Genomic DNA, 25,402 nt, shown 5'->3' on the forward strand with positions numbered 1-25,402 from the left:
GAAGCAAAGAGGTCAACAGCCTGAGCACCCTTGAACAAAAGTTCCCTTGGAGATGTCAGCTGCAATCTCATTTGTTTCCTCTAACACTTTCAGGTCCCCCTGCTCCTTTCTTTAAAGCCCTTATTCAGTGGCTGACAAATGATCACTTTAAAAATCGCTGTACAGGAATAACCAAGTCTGAATATGTCCACTAAAGATCACTAAGCTCTCCACTGTTTGGGCTGGGACAAGATCCTGTAAAAGTGTTTCTGGCCACACACAGACACGGTTTTCACCACCAGTTAAGACTGGCCTGCAGTTTCATATGTAGCATTTTCTATTCCTGAAAACTTGGAAGTCTACTAGACCAGGTCTTTAGGAAGATCCTACAGTATCCTCTTATTCCTTCTTTCTTACAACATCCTCAGAAAGTCTACTGTCTTGTCTGCATACAGAATTGAAACTATTATGAACAAGTTTCTGATCTATCCCAGTGCAGAAAATTAAGAAGAGTTGGTCTCAAATGGATGCACATTGAAGACAGTTGACAGGAAAGGAGAAGAAATTTGACAAGATAAGGAAAAAATCCCTCTCCCCAAGAACCAATAGCCTTTTCCTTGTACATCCTGACTTCCACAAGTTTGTTTTTGTTTTCATTTAAAACAAAACTTTTTTCCCCTCTTGCAAGAGCTCTTTAGAAGTGCAAAGTCTGAAGACAGGGTCTCAGAGACAGAGTATCATCTTTGACGGCTCCATAGAAGTAACAGCAGAAAACAAAAGAACAAATGAGGCACGGGGTTCTGGAGCAGCCTCCCTTGGGTGAGTCCGTTTTGGAAATGCAGCCCCTTCCTACACACATGGACATCACTGAAGGCAAAAACAAGTCCTACCACTGCCATTTAACTATTGTCCCAGAAACTTTCAGACCTGTAAATGTTTCTTTACTGGGCACAGGACAGACAGGCAGATCAAATGGCTCACCAGATTCTCAGTGTTTAAACACGTAGCTGTTTGTCTAAGCTTTCCTTCTTGCGTAAAGCTGTGAATTAAAAATTATTACAATAAGCAACACAATACCAGGAGAGACCAGGAGCCTCTAATACTGATCCATTTTTTCAAAGATAAAGCAATCATACCATCTCAGGATATATTGTGCTTTATGAAAGATGCTCTTTCATTTTGCTAAATAGGGAGAGTATGTTCACTATCACTTTTGGAAAGCACTACCTTAGCAACAGAAAAGAGTTCATAATCAGCATATCTGCTGTATGTTAAAAAAAAAAATTATAAATAAATCAAAGTGTTTAAAGAAAATTGGCTCCTCAGAAGTGGGTCATCATCCTTCCAAGATCTCTTAAACGCAGAAACATGCATGCAGGAACAGAAATGTATAATTTGGCAAGGTGACTATTAGACTGCACTCTTTCCTCCTCTCTTCCTCAGACCACTGGAACAGACACACAGCTTGTTACTCATGACATTAACATAATTGTGACAATAAATGGGATCCTAGGCAGCACCAGTGTGCTAGAGAAAACAACAGGAGGATCCTAACTGACAATCAACCCATAAGCCTTATTTTACTGTTCATTCTTCAGCCCATGAGGCGCTGTTAGAGCCACACTGAGATGACAATCCACAAGAATTGCAATATGGGGCATGCATCACCATTCCCAATCAGTCAAGGAACAAAGTACAGGATAATACACCAAAGTCTTTGTAGTCCACCTTGGTCAAAGCAGCTAATGATACTGCGATGATGTGTTCCACCTCTTGCAGCTATGCATAAGCTATTCACTTAACTATTCATATTGTCTTCCTACACCTCAATCATTTAGTAAGTGGCAAAAAATATACCATTACTACTCTTCCTGATGAAACCAGGCATCTCACACTAGCAGTGTTTTAAAGGAAGGAACCAAAAGATTGAGGCTTAGAAGAATATACTCAACAGTTTATTGATGGTGTAACTGACATACCCCACTGAATCCTGTAAACAAGCATGAGAGATTTGATCTTTTCACTTTTGAAGGCATCCCAGCTGGGGTTTTCCCTTCTCAGTCTATGTATCATTCAGGCAACAGTGTGTGGCCACAGAAGTGCACAATAAATGCTAATGCACTTATCAAGGAATTCCCCTCTGCTTTTCTACAGACAAGAAATGTAGGAAATAGTACAGAAAAGGCAGACAGTAAGCCACATTAACCGGCTTCAAAGCTGTTCTACTTGTGTGGCTGCATGCACTCAGGAGAAAGAACACCACTTTCTCCCTTGCAAAGACTGCTTTCCTTCAACAGTTTGCCAAGTGATTGCCTTCTAGTATCTTTGCTTAATCCTACAGATGCCTTTCTTTGGAGTTGTTGCTATTCTGTGAAGAATTAGTTCAGCTTAATAGCCCAACTGTTGCATGCAGAACATCCAGCACAGCTTTTGCACTTCACAACATGAAAAAAGGGATCAGAACACAAGCAGGATTGTGCAACAAAATATGTATCCATTCACAACTACCCTAATCTGGCATTTAAGAATAAAATCACAAAGAAAAATACAAATAAAACTATAAAGACTGACTGCTATGGTTCTAAGAAACAAGCCCAAGAAGAAGAGCAAAAAATATAATAATCACTCAGGGCAAAACAGAAAAGAATTTCAGCACTGTGCAATAAGAGCCTCCAGCACTGAAAGCACTAAAGCTGCCCCTTTCTGACCAATGAATTTTGCTGCAGATGCCAGCAGAAGGGTAAGACCTCTATTTATCAGTCATGTACCTTTAAAAATAAATAAATGCTATTCCTGGCTAAAATACAAGACCCTAAGCAGAACGCAGTGCCCGCTCTTCACCTCAGCCTGCCCAGCTCATCAATCAGAGGAGGCACCGCAGAGCGCATCCCAGGACAGGAGCAGGGCCCCACACATTCCTCTGCCGCGCCGCCCACCCTGCGCTTTCCCTCACATCTGGGGGGAGGCAGGGGAAGAGGTTTCATTTCATACAGTGGCAAACTGACACCAGCCTCAGATGAATGAGCGTAAGCTGATACGGTGGTGCTGTAAGTCTTCAAGACTGTCAGAAACGCTATCCCTGAGAGAGATGTGCACTCTCCATCTTTTGCTCTCAGTGTTCCAGAACCAGCATCCTAGGATGAAAGACAATTTCACTGCAAAACACTGAGGAGAGGCTCTGGGAATTCAAGCCTTTCAGCCCCCTCCCCAAACATCAACATTTCAGCATTCCCATGGGGAAAGGAAAGAAGAGATGCCTCCACTCTCAAGGGCCAAATGCCTGCAGCTCATTTCCCTGTCACCAAATGCCCCCCTCCTCCCTTACACAGCCCAGAGATCTCTCCCCTATAGCACTCTTTCTACAGAGAGTAGTAACTAAAAGCAAAATTCTGAATGTCTTAAAGTTTGAGACCAGCAGGGACAAAAACAGAAACAAACTTCACACAAAAAGACAAGTAACAAAAGGCACTGTCAGTACTGCTTATTTATTGAAACTACTTAAATCTTCTAATGAGATATTTATCTGAAAATTTTTTGAGGTAAGGGAGTGGGAAGAGGTTAAAACTCCTTCAATTTTCACATAAAACAAATCAGAGGCATGGCTTCCATGTCACAGAAATCCTTATGTTATTCCCCAAGTATGTTTCGTTCACTCCCTTGCCTGGAAAATATCCCGCAAACTTGTTCTGAGCACACCATAAAAGCCCTCATATCAAAGGCAGAGAGCAGAAACAAAAACAAATTTGTCAATAGAGAAAGTCACCTTGTTATGGCTGTTGACTGCTCGGGGAGGAGGCAGTCACTGGATTTCGAGTTTGCCCAGTCATACTGCAAGCAAATAACGACGTTCTGCTAAGTAGGTAATACCTCTGGTTATCAGACTGCTATTGTGCAATACATGATGACAACCCATTTTCCTTTTCCACGATTTTCTAAAGCTCATTACTTATCTCCAACTTAAGGCCATGAATCAAAACCACCAGGAAAATGCCGAGGGAAGTGTTACTTGGAGCACAGAAAAGCCAGTACCCCCATGTCAGACATCATGTTCCACCCTGAAACAAGCAGGCTCTGAGAAAGGGGACTCATCCTCGGGAAATGCAACTGCAGACATGAAAAGAATACTACCGGGCCTCCAAGAAGACCTATTCAACAGGTGGTGTATTTATCCCGGATACCTGACATGTACGTAGAGGCATATAACAGAAAAGTTAAGCAAGGTTAGATTACCTCACACTTCCTTCCTCTGTCATGCTCTTAAGATACTTCAGCAACTCGTCCCAACAAATACAAAATTCTCCCTTTTCCGTCAAAAAGAGAGAGAGAACAGAATACAACAGACCAAGCCTCACTGTATTTCCTTCTAAATTATGCACTTGCACTTCCATTGGCAGCAGCGCAACAACTTGGCCTGAAGCCAGTCAGAAATCCCTCATAATGCGTTCAATAAGCCAAATCAAAACAATACATAGCTTATGAGAGCGGCGTAAAGAAACTTGAGGGTCATATTTCATCTGCTGCAGCTCATCATGTTCATTCAAAAGGAGGCAGAAGGTTAACTGGCGGGATATGCTCTTTAATGCCTGTTATTTCCAGTGGAAGGAGCTAAGCAACACTGAACTGAGTATTTCATGATGTGGATCAGCAAAATATTCTAATCCTAAGGGAACACAGCCCAGCTGAAGGAAAGATGAATGGAAGAGCCTGGCAACACACACTGAAGAGGAAACACACTTCCCTAGTTAAACTCAAAGCTGGGTTTTGGACACATTAATTATAAAATTGAAAATATGATAAAGGTTTCATAAAGCATGGAAACACCTCCGTCTTGTTAAAAAAGCGGATTCTAAATCAGCAGACAAATGAACAGATGACACCACTGCACATCTGAAAAATGCAAAATTTTGTTTTTTCAGGTGGAAATGGGCACTGGATAGAAAATACGAGGTTCGACCCTCAGCTCTAGAGCTGCCAGTGCTGTCTATAGGAAAGTAAGTTATTAATTTGATCCTGCAGAATTTATTCTCTTCTTAATTTTCTCTACATCTAAAGCAGAGACAACACACTAATGTTTCACTTACTCTAGGCTTTTCTGGATTGCTTAACTGCATATATGAGAGGTAGTAGGAGCATTAATATTCATACATCATACACATTAAAACTAAGAGTGAAATTAACAGAAATGAACATTCTTAACCTTTTATTCATATCAACTTGTCTCTAAAACCTATGGATTTTTTTGGGGGGAAAGAAAAAAAAGCAGGGTGGATGAATCATGTAAAGGAGGGGAGGGGAAACAACAAAAAACCCACAAAACAAACCAGCCTTATTGCACTGATGGAATTGAACTGATCTGTCCCTCTTCATGAGCACCACACTGTGCTGATAAACTAAATCTCTCTTTGATTGAAGGCCAAATTAAAGCAGAGCAATGCAGTAACTCTTCTGACCCAAAAGTAATCCACTCAATCATATAATGCATCCCCTTCCTTTTAGTAAAATGAATAGCCCTCCACAGAACCTTTTTCTTCCTTGACAAGTCCTTGACAGAAGAATGTGAATCTGGACAGTTAAATGAATCAATCACCAGCTGCTAGTCTAGGGCCAAGATGGTGAGCCGAGGGGCCTGCCGGAGTTCACTGACCACTGGTCAAAGCAGGACAAAGGCTTTGCCTCTATGAATAGCCTGCTTCTGGGATCCAAAGGTCACTTAGCAGCCTTGGAAACGGTCCCCTCTGGTTATTTAAAGTTCTCAGGCTATTCTGCCAGATATTATTGTTTCAGGTGGTCACCATCTTTCCTCTTCACAAGTTGGTGAAAGGCCAGGCAACCATTATTTAGGTAAATGCAAGACAATGGCAAACACAACAGCAACTAAATAGAGAGGAAAGGAACAATTAAAATTAGTACAAATAAGTCCTCATAATTACAGCTTCTGAACATGACTGTAAAAAAAAAACCCCAAACATCCTCAGAGAAAGAAGGTCTCAGCACCCACAGGGCAAGATCCTCAATAGGATCCAGCAGTGTACCATGCACTGAAGATATGAGTGTTGAACACTTCACTGCCTTTGAGATGCTTTACGTAAACATGGCAGGAAAAAGAACAAAAAGAGCATTAGGGCTTTTCTCCAGTCACAACTGCTGGGCTGCACTTCCAGAAAGCTGCCCTGTGGCTCAAGGTAAGACCTGTAGCCTAGCAGTTAGGTGGTAGTCTATACTACCTGATGGAGTAAATCCTTGAGAGTAAATCCTTGAGACCAGATGACGGAGAAGGTGAAACCCACAGATGCTAACTTGTCCACAGCGCTGGAGCCTGCAGTCCTCCCTGCCACCTACCTAATGCCATGCACCACAAAAAAAAGCTTTTCTCCCATACACCAGCAATGAAGCAAATTTCCTCTCAGTCAGGTCACAGAGAAAGTAAAGGCTGTGCTGACAAACACCAGAGAGCATACAGCTGGGTACTCGCAAGCTTAAACTGTAGTCAAAAGTATAAATTAAATGTGGAGTTTGTTGGTACTGGGCTAAAATGGTTTCCTAAATTAGAATGCGCTCAGATAAACAATACTAACAACAGGTTTATAAATGTTGCTCTACAGTATCACTGGTCAGTAAATCTTTACATATAAAAAAGTATCTGAGGATTATTACTAAGTTCAAGCTATTGCTAAATACATGCTTAGACACCAGCCCATGTTTTGCTTGAACCAAAAAGTTCCAATAAACTTATTTAACTTGTCTCAGAAGTTATCACAGTTCCCTCCATCATGAGTCCCATTTTCTTGACACTCTGCCTATATAAAACTCTACTAGTTTCAAGTATATTTCATTTTTTGCTGCATTACACACATCATTAGATAAACAAAGCTAAAACTAAACTTTCCCACTAACACAGCATTCAGTATATCCACCTCTTACACATGTATATACATACACAAAATGAGAATTTCCAAACCCAAATGCTCAGAAGAAACTTCAGAAATGAAGCTGCTTATGTAACTGATTTGTTCTGTTTATATACATGCTTTAGAAAACAATCCAACTACATAATTGCTCTTCCCTCACTATTCACAGCACCAAATGAATGGTGCTCAAATAGTGAGCATCTTTTCAATATTTAGTTTTCTCTTCTCCATTCAGTATGTGGCCTTATTTCTTATTTATTACACTCTGTTAAGCACTGCCCTGAAGACAGTTACTAACTTCCCTATGGCCTTTTCTGCAGGGCTCTGCACTACAGTTCTTCACAAATGTTAATGCATCCACTCTTGAAAAATAGATGCGTTACATTCTATTACATTTTATTACTATTGTAATTTTACTGCTGGGTCAGGACAAACAGTTGGATGGTGGCCCAAAATATTCACTAAATTGAGGCGTCCAAAAGAAGACATTGATCCTTCACAGCACGCCTTGTATTGCAACCACAGCTCCCCCAGCTTGTTGCAGTCCCAACTGATTAAACCCCAGAACCTAGCATCAAACACCAAGCCTGTAAGAAACCCACGATCACAGACTTCCCACGGAAAGCAGAGACCAGTTGACTTGTGTCACATGCTGTAGAAGCTACCAGCTCAAGCAGTGATGCAATTTAAACCCTCCGCAGCTCCCCTTACTGGGAGGTTATTCTTTGTCTTTATGAAGTTCCCAAGGAAACTCCAGGACTCCTGGGTCCACATTGCATGTCTTAAAAGATCAGCTGCTCTGACAGGCACACCCTCTTGAGTCAGTCTTTGCCAGCCCCTTAGTCCTCCCCCACTTCCAACTTGTACCCATGACAATCTCCAAACTGAGCCAGCCCCAGGCCACTCCACAAGCTTTTCTGTAGCACCAGCCACTTCCCAGCAATGCATTTCTCTTAGCCTTCCTGACCTCTAGACATATGAGACCACTCACACCTCCACCTCACCCAGTTCCCCTCCTAAACTTCCTCTCCAGGTAATTAGACCATTGTTTTCACTTACTTCAGCTTTCAATGCCAGCTGGTTTCTCCAGGCAGTGTTAGATCACACTTCAGCTCCTCATTAATTCAGAACAGGGAAAAAGGCAAGTCCACAGCTGCCTAGGACTGCTTAGTGGGAAAGCCTAGCTCAGAGTTCATAAGCAACATGCTCAGCACAAACAGCATCTTCTGTGTCTCTAGCTAGTCAAGCTGAGTAAGCCTATGCTGAACATGTGCCAAAAAAATAACCTCAAACAAAACTTTAAGATTTTTCCTTAAAACTTACAAGGCAATCAAATTTGCAAGAATATTCATAGCAGCAGCAAGATCTATTTCCAGACACAGACCACTTGCCCAACAAATCCCATGTCCCTATTTGCTAGAGCAGACACTCCCATGCTATCCTACGGCAAAAGAAAAATCCAGAAAAAGCAGTTTCGTATTAGATTTATTCTAGGGAACAGGATAAATGGTCCAGAAGTAGTACACTGTATTAAAAATAAATAAATAAAATAGAAGAGATGGATACCGACACAACAAAATTCTATCCAAAAGGTTAACATGTCAGAAACTCAGCAACTACAGTGCTGCAATATAAATATTTGGTAAGTTTAACAAGCAGAGTGCCACCAGCTCTCCTGGAATGAGATCAAGAGCAGAAGAAAGTCTACCACTGGTTTTTTTTTGTTTGGTTGGTTGGGTTTCTTTGCAAGAGTCATGATTAAAAGCATCAAAGGGCTTCATCTGTGCTATGCACAAATAAAATTTGTCAGGAGATTCTTTTTCTTGGGGTGGGTGATGAGAAGACTTTAAATCTTCTCAGAAGATTATGGGGTTTTTTTCTCCCACTGATACAACCCCATGCTCTGCTATTCCTTCAGAAACAGTCCTGCTAGGAGTACTATAGCAAGGCCCCTCTAGCAATTCAAACCTATTTCCCCTTACCTAGAACAAACATTTTGATGATTTTAAATCGAAATAACACCTCAGTGAAGTCACCTTCAAACTGCTGTTTCTTGAGATGGTCAAAGCTAATCTACCAGTTAGTAGCTGCTAAAAAGTGAAGGCAAACTCTCCCCAGATAGTCCCAAATCTCCGCTACTCTTGCCTACTTACCTGCAGCTAGCTCTAGCACTTGTGATAACACAGAAAGCCAGTTCAAATCATGACAGCTAACCCCATTAGTTCGGTAACTATCTAGATTAGCATCAACAACAACAAAAAGAAGACGTCTGGTTTTGGTTTGGGTTTTTTTTAATACTGTCAGGTTATCAATCAGATGAGCACCACAGACTGCTCCAGGTATATGGCATTAACTGCATCCTGTTCTACAGCTCCAAAATTTCAGTACCAGCATCAGCCACTTTATTTTTAAACCATGATTTATTGCTCTCTTTTTGCAAACTAGTGAACTTTATAGTCCATTGCAGTTTCCTTTTTAATAGCTTTGTGTTTATGTCATCAGTAGTCCTTCATATCTAGTGCACACCAAAAATCCCACAGGCTAATGAAGGGCATTAAAGAAAATGTCAACGTTATAAACGCTCATCTAAACACAAAGCACAGATTTTGAAAGTCCTTCATTCTCCCAGTAAGATCTACTTCCAGCACCACCTCTGGTGTAAAAAGGGTAATACGACTTTGACACAGCAATGAAAGAAATATGTTTCTAAACTGAAGTGTCATAAAATTCTTCCTAAGAAATGTTTATTATATTCAAAAAAATTTACCATTTTTAATAAAATCTTTGACCATAAAATAACCTAATACACTACCATGTGTCTCACAATGATACCTATTAGCAGATCAGATATGTTGCCTTTTGTGCAGAGAAATAGCCTCCTGCAGTATTTTATGATAGACAGTACAGGTTTTTTCCCCTGTGTGTGCATATTTTTTCTTGTTATTGTTTATTTATCTTAGATAAAGTCATGCAAAACCAGTAATTACATTGAGGGGAAGGGAAGAATAAAGCACTGTGTGGATTTCAGGGATTCACCATCTGAAAGCTTTTATTCTTTCACAGTGAAGGAAAGTTATGACCTTTGACATATGGCCATGGTGCCAAAGAAACTGCTCATAAATGTGTGTCAGTAAAGAAGCAGAAATCAATAAATTCATTTAATCCAGTGAACTAATATGTAGTGAGACACAATATATTTTAAAGAGCCAACTGCTCTACTCTTTTTCTGAAAAGACAAAAATTTTATGTAATAGATTTTTTGATATTATTTTTGGAAGGTTTTACAATCTGAACATTATCTATGACCCCTTAACAAATATTATGCCACAATTTGTTAGTATATTCATTCCTGTTTGAATAATCCCTGGTACAGTTGGATTCAGGTAGCACCACAGGAACACTAGCAGGTGGGTAGGTAGCCTATTAACAACCTCTACCATTATTAGAGATAGCTATCCACAGGAATCAAAACACAGGCAGGTGTTAAAAGTGCGTATTTTCTTACACACTGGGTGCTCAAGAGCAGAGCAAATGAGATATTGTTCATCATTCCAAACATAGTAATTTTTAAAGAACCAACAAAGCACTACTCTACAACATATATTATAAAGGCTTTCAACAAAGCGTTTGGTCACCTACCATGTATTTTACTAGAATCAGCAAAATCAGGTAAAGCTAATGACCATTAAAAATTAAAACTAAATGCCATGTGCTGGGAATGTCACAAAACTCCCATCTATGCTACCAAGAATTCCATGGTTAATTTACTGAATCCTAATGAGAAACAAAACCAAAACAAATCCCCATGCCCAATTATGTCTCTACTTCTTAAATAAAATAAAATATTACTTTTAAGAGCATAGACTACTGCATCTGAATACAAACGCACATGTACCTGTTCCATGAGCCAGCATGCCTAGAGCACTGTGGGTTTGTATTATGATCATTTTTACAATAGTTTGGACATGCGATAAAATTGAGCTGCCTTCCTGAAACAGGCAGGCTGAACTAATAAAGGCAGTATCCACTTTCAACCTCTACTGAAGATCGATGATAAATCTTCTTGCAAACTGTGGCCACATGGTTGTTTGCATAAATAAGCATTAAAAGCAAGATGAAGAAAGAGCTGGTCATATGCTCACTTCCACTTACGGGGAGGAGGTGGGGGAAGGAATTTTCACTCTTGTAATCTGGGACACATTTCTGTACCAAGTTTCTCTCTCCTCGGGCAAAATGACAGAGTCGTGCCAGAACTCCCAGAGAACATTTCCAGTTAACATCAATTTGCCGGATGTCACAGACAAGTTTAATGAACAAAATGATAAATGTCTGTCAATGGCTTCATAAAGTCAACGAATTCTTGTTACAAAGAACATACATAATGCACAGCTGTGCCTGAGGCATATGTTACAGTTATTAGAAGTTTACTAGAGACCTTGATGTGGACACTGAAATGGTAATTTAACAATATACACCAGTTAACTTGCTGAGAAGCTACCTGAACAATTATTAATACGTTGAAGATTGTACAAACAGGAGTAAGAAAGAAAATATTTTAAACCCTTCTGCATGCTCAGAAACCTTAAAGCTTCTTTGAAAAGATAATGACATATTTGATAACTTCCAGTTGAAACAAGTTGTAAAACAAAACCCAATACTGTGTAACACTAATCCGTTTCGATTGTACACTGTAATGACTTTTTCTGAATCATAATTATTTGGCTGAAGTGACAGCCAGACCTCTTGAGAGAAGATATAACATTCCCGTTGAATAATTTTTACCTCATCTAAATTTGTGGTCAAAATTGACTCAAAGTATCTCATGACACTTCCCTCCTCTGCCACAGCTGTGAAAATAAGGCTGTGCTGGAAAACAGCACCTCCTTCCAGTCATCAGAAAGGAGTAAGAAAGGGGGAGCCACCAGAAGCAGTTGTGCAGATCCAAAACAATGATACAGCATATATGCGACAATTTGTAAAGGGAAGAAAAAAAAACCCCAACCCAACCCAAAACTGACTACCTGGAGCAAAACCAGCTTGCAACTGACAGAGAAAAGAGTAGGAGGATGGAAGAAGACACAAATGATGAGAAAATATTTAGCATTAGAACAGATCAGCAAATAAATGAGAAGCTTTTCTATTTGGTACTTTTTGCTCTCCATTTTAAGGTGTACAGGAAGTGTCTCCCAATACAGCTCAAAAGAACTGACAATCCTATTTTGTAAACAGGCTGACAGATGACTTGTATGATTTTAGTGGGAGAAGGTTGGCCTCATGCTGCAAAGGCTGAGGAGATACAAAAGAGTAAGTTGTTTTTCTAATCCTATTTTATTGTGTTTAGTCTTTAACTGGAACTGGCTCAAAGAACAGCCAAAAACAAATTTATAAATATCAAAACTCAAAATCCGCTTGACTGGGAGATTCATAAAGATCTTTGGTGTAATGCATGATTTTAAGACTCGTGTACCGATCAGGATGTCCAAAGACAAGCTGGTGCATGTGGTAAAATTACATCGATCAATCAAAAATCCAACATTTTTTCTACTTATATAATTCTATCAATCTGCCTGTGATGCCATTAAGACATGAAGATTTTGCAGGAGAAATTCTCATCTACTGAAATGAGAACAATGTCATCAATGTGAACAGGATCATTTCCTGAAGACGCTAAAAATCAAATCTGAAGATACATAGTCGCTTCTGTTCACAGAATCCTCTCCAGTTTCCAACATTCATGTATCACTGTACACAAAACATACCTCACAAGCTGTAAAGACTCAGTTTAACTGCCCCCTATCTATGTATTAAAAGAACGCCAGAAGACATGTTTAATGCTTGTAATAACTTTTACGTACCCCTTACCCTGGTCAATCAGATGGTTATTTCTTTCAGAACAGACTCCCATATGCAAGTAATTTCAAAAGAGAACTTCTGTACCTCAGAGTTAAGGAGCAAAATTCCACTACACATTTCTAAGACATGGAAAATTGTTGCTATTATTCAACTCAAAATCATAACTTTAGCATGTTCTGAGGCTAGAGGACTAGAATGACGTATGCTTTCCTGCTTTGCCATCAGTATACCACTCGGTGTAGCCCGTAGCTAGAGACAAACTCTTCTCATTTCCGAAGGTCGAACTGTATTCATGCAACCTAATGCTACAATTCAGAACAGCCTGTCAATTTTGGACAGAACTGTAAACTTGCACAGAATAGAATCTGTTGCCCATTCCAACATCTACTTAAACATGGGCTTCACAAAGATATTCCACATCTGAATACAGACATAGTGAATTGCAATGTTTTGAGACAAAACCCATCCTACCAGCAGTCCCTTTACATCAACCAGTACATAGGGAGTTTTCTTCCTAAGATTCTTTAGATCAGAAAGGATATCAAAGACACTCTCTGCAATTAGATTCCTGCTCTTCACAACAGATTTCGGTCATAATTCAGAAACAACAACAATCTGACCTCTTGCTGCCCAGGAGAATTTTACCAGGTCTCTTATGGCAGCTGCCATTTTAAAACACGGTTCTTGCCAAAGGCTGGAGATGTAATTTGCTCAGTAGTATTCTGCCACTGCCAACTGGTAACACAGAAGTCAAAGTATAACTGTAAGGTCTTGAGAGGAACAGTACTGATCATTACTGTCTGTGGAAGGGATTGCTGAGATGGTGATTTTCTTAGGTGTTTTTTAATACTGACTTAACTGAGCAGATGGCTCAGCTGTATTTTCTCACATAGCAATGTCCTTTAAAAATGGCTGCTGAGAGAATAGTTTAGCATCACACTTGTAGATTATTACTCATTTTTGCACATTTTCGGAGAAAAAACCAATCCTGCTCTTTGGATTTTGGTGGTGGTTTGGGATTTTTTTCCCAAACGTTTTTTTCTGGGTTTGGTTAGGTTTTTTGGTTTTTGTTTTCTAGGTGTGTGTGTGTGTGTGTGTTCTTTGTGATGTCTTTTGGGTGGTGGTTTTTTTGGGTTTTTTTTTTTGGTTGGTTGGGGTTTGGGGGGTTTTTGGTTTTGTTTTTGGTTTTTTTGTTTGTTTGTTTCTGTTTTGGGGGGTTTTCTTTTAAGAAAAATAATTTCTTGTTTTATGTTATACAAGGTACAATTACCTGACCTGGCTGTTTCTTGTACATTCATTAGTTTAAACCAATGCCCATATTTAGTAACAGGAAGAAATATCCTGCCAGGTAAACACATAAAAGTATTTCTTTTCTACTTTCATTTCTCAAGAGCACCTGAGATATTTTCATTGAACAAACTGCCTACAACCACAGAGCTGCCGAATACGGGTGCTCTCGTGCTCGGTTCCTGTATTAACAATCCTACACAGTAAGGCCAGGTTTCTAGAAGGAGCTGGAACAGAGTGCACCGTGTGCTCCAGGAGCCTCGCAAGCCCCCACACCCAGGACTGCTGGAAACTCTACTTAATGAGGTTTCTACCTAATTTCTAGCTGCGAAACCAAAGTTCTTGTCCGTTCTCAAGTCTGCAGTTTGGGATATGCCCTCAAGATGATAACCATGTTATCCAGATTCTGCTTAGTTTACTCTGTCTTTGTGAGCAATCATGATGTTAAAAACAAAAAACCTTCCGCTAACCTACGAGATCAAATTCTATTTCATTGCGAAAAAAAATTATCTATCCAGAATTACTGTTGAGATTTATGAAATGAAGTAAACTCAGTAAAGAAAAACCTGTCTGGTACTGTTCATTTACATTTTCCTGTAACATATCAATAAGGCCATCTCCCTCAGAAACTCTTACACACAGAAGAAGCAACACAGGAGGTTACAATAATTTCATACAGCAAATCACAAACTCTCCACCTTGCTGGTGGCTTCTAAACCACCTTCTTCCTCCATCTGCTGTTTAACTCTGTCTATTAAAAAAGTAACAATTTTACCCATAAGAACAAAATATTTCCACTATAGACGTAAGCTGTGGGAAGCTCACAGGTGGATTTCTAACTCCCAACACAGATCATCTAGTGCGATTACTTTTTTCACCTCTAACTCAATTGCTGAGACAATCAACTTCTAAACTGTAGAATGCTGCTTAAAATGCTACTGCTTAAAAGCTACCTAGAGGTGGATCCTAGTACCTAATGTTGACCATACAACCTACACTTACTCAACAAAATGTGGAGACTTGACATTGTTGATTACTTTTTCACTTAGGTGGTGATTACCAGTTATAAAGACTGGAAGTAATCAATCCCAATTTAACAGCTGGGCCTATTGATGAAACAAAAAAAAACAATGCAAAACTAAACAAAAGATTATGTCCACGATTTTGGAGATAAGAAGTGGAAAAATACAAAATTCTGAGGAAAACACATGAAAACTAAGCACAAATTTTTCCAACAATGGAAATTACCATATTTCTGTAGGAAAATGCTTAGTAACTTTTAAATTCTTCCTCCAAGATTCTCTTTTGTCATTGTCTTAAATTGTTCTGCACACCATCAATAGCCACAGCTGTTAAATTGTGAAGACGTGACAACAAGTCTCTAGGCAAACAACTGCTTGGAGTAAGATCCTTTTCTTTAGGATAATCAGAGCTGGCTGACAAAAGGGGGCCTTACTGAATTCCCTTTCAACAATTTCTACACCAAGAAATACAGAGAGGTAGGGAGGGGTAAGAAGGGGAGTAGTGGAGGGAGCACCACACTGCAAGAACAGAACAGCATCCTTTGCTGCCATACATTGCTTTGCAAGTAGAAAAGAAATATCAATAGTTTAGTGCACATACCTCACATACAACTCACACCAGGTAAGAACTGAGTGCCTCTAGTCACAGCTCTAAACAACTTCTAGCATGGTACCATGTTTTCCTTCAACATTTCTCACAAAGGTGACGGTGTCATTCGCTAAATATTACAATGAGACTGAACATTCCTTATAAAAAGCTGGTAAAAACTTCATACATTATGAAGTAACAGTGATAAAAACTAATAAGAACCATAACAGCTTTGGCCTTACTAGCTGGGAAAACAAGCAAGGGCATGAAATGCCTCAGTCTGACATTATGCTTAATGTAAATTTGAAACTGAAGTGTTGAGGAAACCCATAAAAAGCTCACTTGTCTAGCAGGGTGGTAGTGGAAACAAACACTGTTCACATGCACTAAGTAAAGTTTTATACATTTTTTTGTCCTGGCAACAATATAAAAGCCCATCCATTAGTCTGTGGAAGAGCTCTTACAACCACACACCAGTCACTGCTGAAAGAATAGGAAATGCCCTAGTGCCAAAAAAAATTTAAAAGTAACTAGTGGTTATATCTTAAAAGGATGTTGGCAATTTCTTCTGCAAAGGTGTTGTCGGAGTTCAGGCCAAAGACGGCTGGGGAAGTTTCAGAGGAAAATCATGCAAGAAAAAGAATTAAGAAGGAAAATATTTCCCAGTTTTCTTATTTCTTCAGTGTATATCTGTTAAAGAGCAAAACTCTTATCACTCTTCTTCACCGTTATCAACTGACATTGCCAAATGAGACATTAAACATCCTCCTCCTGCCTTAAATACTGTAATTTAAATGCACTAAGGATCAGCCACGTGCACTCTCAGTTTAGAAAGATTCTACTCGCAGGCCATTCAAATCAACTAATCAAAGCCAGAGCAGTAAGGCAGGACTTGTAACAACCTAAACAAGAGCTTCCTCAAACTGCCTGCAACCACACCAGTTCTACAGCATTAAGAATTTGCTATCTCTTTTAATACAAGACTATTATCTACAGCTGCCATTTGCCACTTCACTTCCACCGCAGTCAAAAAACACTTCTGCCAGCTATGCACACCCTTCTATCTCTGAATTTGTTCCTCTCTCCATTACTATTTAAAATAATGAAACATACCTTTGAGATCTATATGCATTTGGAAGACACCTGAAATGACAGATTCTATACAAAATGAAAACTATATTATCATAGAATCATAGAACGGTTAGGGCTGGAAAGGACCTTAAGACAGTCTGCTAGACTACAGCTATTAATCTCTTTATTTAAGGCACAATTTTAAAAAAATGGTAGCAGAAGGGCAAAATTTTTGCCTACACACATTCCAGAAAGGCTGCAGTCTGAGGCAGTAGCCTTCCTCTGTCCTCACTAAGCATTCTTACCTCCACATCATTCCTCTCAGTTACACCAGTGCTATCACTCCGAGTGGCTCCATGACAAACTGCATCAGGGAACTCATCTGGGTTCAACACCATCTTTTGTTTTAATTGTATTATTTTAACCCAGATCGGTTCCCTGTTCTGTTAGCCACACATGCAGCTGTGCCCACACAAGAAACAGCACAATACAAAAGCAGGAACAAACAGCTGGAACTGCTAAGAAAACATTATTGTCACAGTACAGAATAAGGCTCAGCTGGATGCACTCTTAAGTGCAAATATTTAAAAGCAGAGTAAAAGGTGTTATTAGGATAGCAAAACATAAGCATTGCCAATTATTGGCACTGCTGTGGGACCAGAAGTCATATCACTGCCACAGCAGGTAAGCAAAATTACAAACTCTCCACACAGTATAGCCTGCTCTGTATAAAAGGCCCAGTGCTTCACAAACTGCAGTGCAGCGTGCACATGCGGTTTCCCTCCAGGAGCATGCTCCCAGAAACCTTCTGCTTGCATAACCTTTCACTCTTGTGAAATGTAGAAACCTGTACACCAAGAATTGGGCTTACATGTCCTGTAATTCATAAGCATTAAAATCAATTCAGCCAAGTCACAAGAAGAGAAAGGGAATGCTCCTATGCAGCTGTACAGATCCCATCCAACCATCTTAAGACTTCAATTTCCACTTCTTGTAAAAAAGAATCAAACAACGAGCATCCTGTTCAATCACTGCCCAAACCCCATGCTACTGCCTTCAGAACATGAACCACCTTCTCCATTTTTTTTCTTAATGCTATCTTATTGGAAGACTCACTTTATTTTCAGACAGAATCTTAGTTAACCATGGTTAGTTGCAATTTGAAAATACGGGGATACAAAAATCTCAGCTTGTTTATTTTTGGCTGATTCAAAGTTGTACCGAAAGTGGTTAAGACTTTCTCCACAGTCTACATTCCTTTTATATTCCATTAAAAGAGACCTCTCTCAGTAGCAGTGGCAGCAGTAAATTGAATTTTGATAAGTCGTACTTTTCACTATTAGCGTTTTACCCTAACATGTTGCCTCACTAAGCATCACATAGGAACCTCCTCCTCTCCCCCTCAGGTCAATTAGCCTGCTTACTAAGCAACTACAAGCATGTAGTGAAACTAATATTTATTTTTACCTAAGCAGTACCTCAGCCCCACAGCTTCCTTTAAAAGAGTAGGGGGATCTCACCGAAAAGAAGCCCTAAATTAGTCAAATTCTTTTGTGCATGGATGAACAACAGGAAAGCAAAGCCTTGGGGCCTCTGGGGAGGAACCCTGTCCCTGCAGACCTACTCTGATGTGCTCAGGAGATAAGGCTCCATAGTGACACTTAAGGAAAGGCCTGCTCACATTTGAATTTCTGCATTCCTCAAGAACAATTCATGGCAATCACTAACTTTGCAGAGGAGCTACATGAAAGCTTTGGCCAATGAATGAGGGTCATCTGCTCTTTATCACAAGGGTAAACCTCATCCTGGCCAGTTTCTAACCTTTTAACCCTGTGAATTCTTAATTTGCACATGAATAATGGAATTCTTGCCAAGAGTGCAACCTTCAGCTTCCAGTTCCTAACTTTAGAAACCAAGACCCGATTTCCTTGTGTGCTCAAATCTTAAACTCTTGGACAGATTAAAGTTTTTGATTTCCAAATGCAACACTAAACATTACAATTCTGAAGCAAGAGATAAGCTTACTGGCAAAAGCTCTGACCAGGCAAAGTAAAAGAACATCCTCGCACCCTGCTGCTACCAGTAACTGAAGAGAGCATTTGCTTTTTCTCCTCCAAAGAAAGAATGCCCATTTAATGCCTATTCTCCACCTGTTTAATATGTATAGTTCCTTCTCTACCCTGACCACGAGGTAATTGGCCTTCACAGCAACGAACAACTGCTTCTAAACAAAATTATAAGCCTACAAAATCCCCCACAAGATTTTAATATATTTAAATTAAATGGTCTGCCAAGTTCAATCAGCACATGATAACCAGGCACAAACACTGTAAAAATTTGGCATAAAACGAATTTTGCACATTTTATGGGCTTCAAAATACGACGATACAAATTACTGCCTCATTTCACAGCTTTACAGTAAAGATTACATTCTGAAGCCGGTCAGATTGTAACATGACTAAAAAGAAGAGACTGATACATAAGATAACTTCATGTTTGGCCCCTAGTTAACCACTTAATCGCTAAGTCAACAACACCTACTGTGATCATTATGGATCCACTATCCCTTCCAGTTTTCTCCAACAGCCATAGGAAACCTTTCAAGTATTCAAAGACGAAAAAGAAACCTTTTGTCACAGTCTTACAGGAGAGGGGGGAGAAAAATGAAAAAAAGAAGGGGGGGGGGAAGGAAGGAAGGGCTGCAAAACAAGAGTCTCACTCCGCAGCACGAAATCTTTTGGTTCACAACTCTTCCTGGGTGAAAACCTTTATCAGAAAAGCAAAATAAAATTAAACCATATTTCTGGTGAAATAACATGCATCTGAGAAACACTTATAGAATATTACAATCTAGTACTACATTGTACTACTACAGTGCTATCCTACTCCAGGTGGTCTCTGATACTGAGAACAGAGCTCACCCTGCAATATCCCAGATTTAAAGTGGCCCTGAATTTTACCCAGTCCTACACACATAACCCATCAGCCACTGACTTCCTTTGCATTTATTAACAAAACAACAAACTCCTATCCTTTTAAGAAAGGTTTTCTTCAGTCTGTTTATTAATGGTGCTGACACTCAGAAACCTAGTGAGGTGAATTTAAATGCCAACAATAATACTACTTCATTTTTCATTATTTCAACAAAAGTATGCAAGAGGTGCTTGGTCTGTTTATCCTGTATGTGAGATGCCATCATAGTTATAAGTAGACAGGTTTTTGAAATCTAGAGTTCACAGAACAGCTTCTTACAGCACATGAAAAAGTCATCACTTACTAGCAGCCACCTGATTCCAGGGTCATTTTCAACTGCCCCATGCTCTGGCTCACTTCACACCTTCCTGGGGTATTTTATGGATAGTTTCTATGTAACTTCAGAAGCACACAGGAAAAACTAACAAATGTTAACATTCTAGCATTTTTTTTGTGTAAGCTGATGTACCAATTGTATTAACGAGTTTCAGGTTGATTTTGGTAAAACTTGCAATTTACAACAAATGCCAAGTTTCCAGAGAGACATCAATGTCAGTTTTGTGCAACTTGCTACTAAGACCAGGGTTGAAGAGGTCAAAGGAAGCCTTTTCCTATTAGATTAAGTTCATCAGTTAAGTCCTATTATAGAGGAACACGAGAAGACTACATCAACCTTGTACTCTCTGTGTTACACTTTCTTTGAAAAGAAAAAAGAAAAAAACCCATAGTGTTGTAGAAGCAGCCTACTGGCAGTGCTTTGCACTGGCATGGCATTCAGTTCCCAACACACATAGGTTGCTCAATGGTTTAAAGATGCTAGGAAAACAAGAGGGCAACACGCAGTCAGTGTCAGATAGTTAAAACCATTAAGGCACTCACACACAACTATTTCCTTTGCCATTCATCTAGTAGCAGGGAGTCACCCTCGAAACGTGACTCTCACTTCCTAGCCCTTAGGGCCAAGTAGCAGGCCCTTTGGGTAAGTTCCAGAGGAGTCCCTGAAGGGACAGCACCGGCATCTGCTTGGTTGAATGCAAGTGTCAGAAAAGCAAGAGCTTGCTAATATAACCCTCACGGTTGCTCAGAAAACCTTTCCCTTCCCCAAGACAGCCAGCTCCATCAGTCGTCCTGCCCTGCCCCAAGATGGCACAACACCAAGATATTGAACAAGGAGTAATTTTATTATGTTTTAATCAGATTTGTAGATAACGCTTGTAAGGCTGCCTGAACAGCACATGGGAAACAAGAGCCAGGAGTCCTGCAGCCCACTGTAGCCAGCACAGCTCTGCACCACCCCCTGCTCTGAAGACCGGTGACCTGCATGAGCCACCCACAGGAAGCGCCACTGCCCAGGAGGCCTCAGAGGTGGCTGTGCTGCTCCTGCCACGCCAGGGCCACGGCAAGTGTCGTTTATGATCTTTAGATATGTAAAAAGAAGCAAAGGTACTGCACAACTGACTCGCTCTTTGCTTTGCAATTTGTCTGTTTAGATACTCAATCAAAAGGATAGGTTGTTGTGCACTGTTCAGGAAATTGCTGTCACAAATTCAGAAGCAGGTTAATAAATAAGAGCTGAACTTACTTGCTAGTGTGAGGTGGCTTTTTTGACTGAGAATGGCCCCATATTTGTTCAGAGCTAAGCACTGGTAAAATCCTTCATCAGACAGCTCTCCTTTCTTTCCTTCCACCTCACTGATAAATAACGAGCCGTTGGATAAAGTGTAGATCCGTTCATTTTCAGATACTTTGCCTCCGTTTTTCAACCATGTAATAGTGATAGGAGCTTCACCACGGGCCTGGCAGTCTAAAACCACCGGATCCTTCCTTGTGACTGTAACGTCCTGAGGCTCCTTCACAAAAAAGAGTTCACTAAAGCACCACGCTCCTAAGAGAGAGAAAACCAGATTTTGCCTGTAAGCGCAGGGGCGCACGCTACCGAGCGCGCTTGCGAGCTGCGGGTCGCCCTGCCGAGCCCCCGCTCAAGGTGCAGCCCTCGCTGCTACGGGCTCCAGGCGCACACAACTTTGCGGAACGCCCGGCGCCGAGCTCAGGCAGCGTAAAGCCGCCGAGCGCCGGGCGGAGCGCGGGGCGCGCAGCGTGCCAGGCCGCTCCCGCTCGGGGACTTGCGGCTGCCGCCTGCAGCCCCTCAGAGCCCCCTCAGCCGCCCCCCGCCCGCGACGGCCCGAGCGCGCGGCCAGGTAACGGTCGCCCACCGCCTAACGCGGCAGCGAGGGGCTACGCGCCGGGAGCGGGCCCCCGCGGGCCGCGCGCGCCCCCTGCCGGCGGGGCGGCACAGAGCCCCCCGCGCCGCGAACAAAGCGCGGGGCTGGAGCCGGTCCCGCCGGTGCCCCGTAAGTGAAGCCACGTGCGGCGGGGCGCGGGCAAACAATGGGCCCCCGGGGCACGGGCCGGGCGGACTCACCTGGCAGCGGGAGGACAGGGAGCAGCAGCAGCGCCCGCAGCAGCGCCCGGCGGCGGAACGGCGCCATTCAGCGGGAGGCGGCTGGCATGCCCCGCCGGCCGCCGCGAGAGAGACCGGTCAGCGGCCGAGGGGAGGAGACAGAGGATGGACGGAGCGGCCCCGGCGCGCCCGTCCCGGCCCTACTCTCCGCATCTCGTCTCCATTGGCCTTTGGGGAGAAGAGGGGAGAGGGGCAGGGCCGGGCGGGGGGCGGAGGAGGGAGGGACGCCGCTGGACGGGGCGGGCCGCGGCGGACAATACCCCGGGGAAGGGGGGGCGGCAGGACCCGCCGGCCCCGAGCACGAGGGGCGAGGGGCTCCGGCGCCATCTGGGCCGGGCGCGGCCGGACCCGACCCCCGCACGGGTGAGAGCCGGCAGACGCGGCGCCTCGGGCAGCGCTGGGGCCCAACGGCAGCTCCCCACCGGGACAGCCCCGCGCCGGCCAGGCTCGGCGGGCGGGCGACTCAGGCCCCTCCGACCGGGCGGGAGCTGCTGTCTATGCCTCCCCCCAGGGCGCAGGGCACTACACACCGCAGCGCTAGGGCCAGCGTTAACAGCGCTCAGCCAGACCCGGCTTTACCGAAGGTCTGTGCCAAAACCGTTGGCACGCAGCCGGCGGGCCTTCCGAGGCCCGGGCAGCGGAGCCCGCAGTGCCCAGCGCAGGTGCCGTGATGGCTGGGTTTGGCAGAACACCCCACGGCCCTGCGAGAATGAGAATTGATCAGAAGTGCCATTTTGTCTGTGGTTCTCACTGACCCCTTCATACAGCACCAATAAAACCACTTCTAGGTGGCTGTGTGAGGCAGTGCGCTGCTGCTGAGGATGAGCCACCCTTTGCTTGTCTCCACCAGAAAACAGCCATAAGTTTACGTTTGCCTCAAGTCCAAAATGTAGCTTGCTGAAATGCAACCTAAACTGCAAAGAGATGGCTTGAGAATTAGGCTATCAACACCCTATGGATGATTTGGAAGTGAAATATAAAATCAAATGCTGCCACTATTACTGAAGTTCTCAGCTTCACCAGTGAATCTACTCCATGCTCGCAGCCAGCGATTTCTAAGCTCCTTTTTTGTCTATTCAGAGTTCTAGTTTCTAAAGTTACCACGTAGGAAGGCATCTTCTTACTCAGCAAATTTGCCCCTTGTTTGCTTTCACTGTGAGAGCTGCTGACTTCAGTGACAGGCAAGTTTTCACTGCTTTTTGTTCCTGCCAGCAGTGCAAAGCTCACAGAGCCAGGACCTGGCAGCCAAACTTGGTCCCTTCTGCCGCATCATCACTGGCACTGGATGCAGCCTCAGTCAGTGACTCCTGAAAGCCTGCAGGAGAAAATCAGAGATATCTAAACATGACACAAGCCATAGTTTGACCTATATCACCTTTCTTAGTTGTCAAAAATACATAAGCAGAAGCATTCAGCTTGCTCTGATCTTAGCACTAGTTTTCAGGAAAGGTAATTAGGGAAGATTTGTTCTGCATACAGATCAGTTACCCAAAAGGCATCCAGGCAGTTTCACAGTCATTTTGCAAAGCACAACTGCACATGTACCGCTTTGGTGTCCAAAGAGGAGCAAGTACAGTAACAGGATCCACTTGACTCAGTATTTTTAGAATTTCCTAGGTGTTTTAATTTATCCAGTCATAAAAGTGTCAACCATGAAAAAAGGTATCACAAGCAATTTTGTTTATATTCTTTTTGAGCATTAATGATTAAACATGAATTCTTTCTTGCGGCAAACTCACAGCTTTCAATTGCAGCTCGTGTTGGTCGTGGACTCTCTTCTGTTAAATTGTGGTTGATCAGAGTGACCTGAATTTGAGATTTGCTAGGTGACCTCAGCACAACTAGAAGACAAACACACAGACAGGGAATGCATTACCCAGTAGCATTCCTATGGCATGTGCTTTGGGCAGTTGGTGGAGAGGCTGAAACTCCCTCATTAGATACAAGTTACTTCCCTGTGCTGCTGCTCTGTGCAGCAGCGCACTGCTTCCTGCAAGCACGAGTGGGTGGCTGTGCTGTACTGCCCAGCAGTGGACACCTCTTTGCCCAGCTCACCAGCCCTCTTTGAAGCAGGAGTTGATCCTAGTGGACCAGGAGACAAAAGAAGCCAATGGAGAAAAAACAATTTGTAGGCTTACTTGTGGGCTGGTTTCCGTTAGCTGTGTTGTCTGTGCTCACTCCTGTGGCAGGGAAACCGCTTTACCGTCTCCCTGGACTACGCTGTGCCAGCAGGAGGGTTTGACTCATGAGATCAAATGCAATATTTGTCTTAAATGGCTTGACAAAGAAAAGTGCTTCCCACTGGAGCGCTTCATGTGCCTGTGTTGAGGCAGCTGCAAACACTGGTATTTCCATTTTCACATATCTGCTGAACAAAACAAATAATAAATTTCTTATCAGAATTAAGTCAGTCATCCTCTAACTAGATGAGCATAAGCTCTCCCTCTTTAATTTGTCAGAAGTCATTTTAACACATTTTCCAGTAATTAACTGGATTAGATATAGTGCAGACTTGAGATAACATATCTAAATTCATACTTCACTGCAAACTGATAAACCCATTGAACCGCAGTTTAAAGGCACTGCCAGCCATAACTTTGTCAAACACACTATGTTAGTAAATATGGAGCCAATAAACACAATTATCACTTGGCTGGCCCTCTCACAGCAGCATTATCTTGAGAAAGCCAGAATGGCAGTCCAGGATGAGTACAAAGTACTGCCAGCCAACATAAACAAAACTATGCCTACTTTGCTGCAGGGCAGCAATTTCTCTTCTGTCACCAACACAGACTTTTTTGCTTGACTTGATCTGTATTTTTGGCTGTGCAAACTTCCGCTGATTTTGTGGTTCTTTTCAGATCCATATAAATCCTTTTCTATGCTTTCTTTTAGGTTTGAGGATCTGCAAACAAGCTGCACACACCTTTAAAAGAAATAATAACTTCAGCAGTCAGCTCCTCAGTGCCTTAAAACACAAGTCAGTGGTAAGAGCTCTTTCTGAAGTGCTACCAACAGCTGGAATATCAGCATGCTGTCCAGGTTGCTGTCTGTAAATAACCTGATTTACCTTATGCTGCATTTCAGCCTCAGCCTCAGACCTGGCGAGCCCTGAAAAGAAAGATTTGAAAATCAGACTGACATGAACAGATCTAGCTCTAGGCTTTGTTCCACTGCTCTTCTGCATGTGTGTTAGGGCAGCCGTCAACTCATCCAGGGCTGCTAAACTGGGCTGGGGCCATACAATCCAGAATTTTGG

The 25,402-nt window shown here is 42.2% G+C and overlaps 1 protein-coding gene and 1 long non-coding RNA gene across 2 annotated transcripts in view; both read right to left on the bottom strand.

The window, feature by feature from the left end:
* PRTG (protogenin) overlaps positions 1 to 22,265 on the bottom strand; it is a 77,822-nt gene extending 55,557 nt beyond the window's left edge. Inside the window, exons 1-2 of the mRNA XM_065688409.1 lie at positions 22,105 to 22,265; positions 21,265 to 21,567 (exon numbers count right to left, since the gene is read on the bottom strand). Coding sequence (XP_065544481.1) covers positions 21,265 to 21,567; positions 22,105 to 22,171 — 370 coding nt within the window. The 5' untranslated portion in view covers positions 22,172 to 22,265. The remainder of the gene's footprint in view (positions 1 to 21,264; positions 21,568 to 22,104) is intronic.
* A 946-nt stretch (positions 22,266 to 23,211) lies between these two features.
* On the bottom strand, positions 23,212 to 24,580 carry LOC136018810 (uncharacterized). Its single transcript, XR_010614584.1, has 3 exons — positions 24,282 to 24,580; positions 23,883 to 23,984; positions 23,212 to 23,458 (listed from the first exon to the last, which is right to left on the bottom strand). It is a non-coding gene; the product is annotated as an uncharacterized LOC136018810 (long non-coding RNA).
* Between the last annotated feature and the right edge of the window lie 822 nt (positions 24,581 to 25,402).

This window comes from Lathamus discolor, chromosome 8 (assembly GCF_037157495.1).
Source record: "Lathamus discolor isolate bLatDis1 chromosome 8, bLatDis1.hap1, whole genome shotgun sequence".
In the NCBI taxonomy this organism is placed as follows: Eukaryota; Metazoa; Chordata; class Aves; order Psittaciformes; family Psittacidae; genus Lathamus; species Lathamus discolor.